Here is a 2173-nt window from a genome sequence, read left to right on the forward strand (position 1 = left end):
TAAAAGAAGGGTTGTTTGAGCGATCAAACTGCTTCCAGTAAAGGTATTCCTAATGCCATGAGTCATTATTGAAGCAGACAAGACAATGTTTGTCATTCCACGATACCTAAGGGAATGAACCCCAAATATCTTTGCCTGACTCCACATTCGCCGTTATGGTGTTTGATTATATATCTTTAATCAATTTAAGTACTATAATCCACAATATTAGAATTTAGAGAAACACTAAATGATCTATTTCAATTGAACAATTAAAACCAAATTTGTCCAAAAGGAAATAGAAATTAGTTTCGTCTGAATGACGGTACATGAAAAGTTTCTTCTAAATTCAAATAACAATCAGTACATAATTGAACAACAAATAAAACAAACACCGATTGCTTCCACTGCAAGGTTGTTCTACAGCCCACAAAGATGTATCTTTCGCCATCAATCGGCTTTCAATAGTGGAGGCAAACCTTTCTTAGCACGCCAAGCAGCGTATTCATAACACATTTTCTTCTCGATACCAGTCCTTTTGCAAAAGAAACAGGAATGCCTTGAATCCAAATTCCTTTTGCCTTTGACTTGTGAAGTTATTGTGTTTGCTATACCTTTATCCTTCTTTTGCTTATCCAGCCTTTTTACTCCTGAAGTTGATGTTAGGTGAGCACTTTCTGTCTTTTCCTGGTTAATCTTATCTTCTTCCTGAACACAATGTGCAATGAGCTCATTCAAGCTCCACTTCTCCTTTTGAGAATTATAGGAGATCTTGAGTGTGTTATACTGAACAGGAAGAGATATGAGGACCAAATGAACAAGTATGTCTTCAGACAATACAAGTCTTAGTTCCCTGAGTTTGGTCACCAGGTTAGACATATTCATAATGTACTCCCGTATGTTCCCCTTACCGTTATACCGCATGGTGACAAGCTTAGATAATGCAGTGCTTGTCTCCACTTTCCCACTCGCTGAAAAGCGATCAGAGAGTTGCTTGAGGAACTCCTTAGCACTCGCCTTAGTCAGTCCACTGCTTATCGAGTCTGGAATTGAGTTTTGCATGATCATCAGGCTCATCCGATCAGATCTCTCCCATTTTTCCACAGCAACCTTCTGTTCAGTAGTACTTAAGCTGGACAGAGGCATTGGGTGATCCATCCTAAGAGCAATGTCAAGATCCATGCAACCAAGCACAGTCATCACGTGCTTCTTCCATTTCTTAAAGTTAATGTCGTTAAGCACCGGAATGTTGTTTATGTTGGTAGATATAGATGATACTAAATACAAAAGACAATAAAACACACATGCTCATATTAGAGTTCAATAAAATCATGCATAAAAATTAGCAATTAACCAAATATTGCAATTTGTGGGCCCATTTCAAGATATCAAGTGTAACATTACTATCTAGTCTTTGGACAGAGATAATAACTTACTAGTGATACTCTCTGATATTGATACAAGATCTGCCAAGTGTTGTGCCTTTCTTTGGACCGACACAATACTCGCATGACACCTAAATATATCACATATCTTAGTCATAAGGCAATTTAAGGCTTCCCTTAGACCTGTCAAAGTAACCTTCCTTTGGGCCGATCACTTCACATGGACTAAGACATGTTTATCTACACCAACTATGGTATTTTACCCGACAGAGGTCACTTTGGCGACATGTCAGTTCAATCCCATAATTAATGCAATAACCATCTAAGTTCTTGACAAAAATTAAAATCATAATATTTTGTGCAAGATTAATCAATAGCCTAACCTTATGTTTAATGATTATTGACATATAATCACTTAATCATGTTTCTTATTACTTATTAAGCATATATCAACATAGATATTAAATCCACTAAAGGTTGATAATTCAAAGTACACATATGCATGAAATCATCGTCAAATTACCATAATTAACGATAAACCAAAAATCATATGTGCATTATTTAGTAGTAGAAACATGTTGTGGTGCCTTCAAACACCCAATTAAGGCACTCAACAATAACTCACAATTCATATATTACAAATAAAATAAGTGCATTGACGTGAGATACATACATTACTCCAAAATGAGTAATTAGAGGTCTACAAGTGCCCAAATATGATGTTGTATGCATCCAAAATTTCTGTTATGAGCACCCAAACTAACTACTAAAGGCACCCAAAACAATTAACACCAAGTGCTACAGGCGCC

General features: G+C 36.3%; 1 protein-coding gene across 1 annotated transcript; it reads right to left on the reverse strand.

Annotated features, from left to right (window-relative positions):
- Positions 1-429: 429 nt before the first annotated feature.
- Positions 430-1179, reverse strand: LOC147565210 (uncharacterized). The gene has a single exon (XM_086649719.1). The coding sequence runs from the start codon at positions 1177-1179 to the stop codon at positions 430-432; it is 750 nt and encodes a 249-aa protein (XP_086505845.1).
- Positions 1180-2173: the final 994 nt, after the last annotated feature.

Source organism: Eschscholzia californica, unplaced genomic scaffold, assembly GCF_041429995.1.
Source record: "Eschscholzia californica isolate CP2 unplaced genomic scaffold, dmEscCali1.0.p SCAF_1, whole genome shotgun sequence".
Classification (NCBI taxonomy): domain Eukaryota; kingdom Viridiplantae; phylum Streptophyta; class Magnoliopsida; order Ranunculales; family Papaveraceae; genus Eschscholzia; species Eschscholzia californica.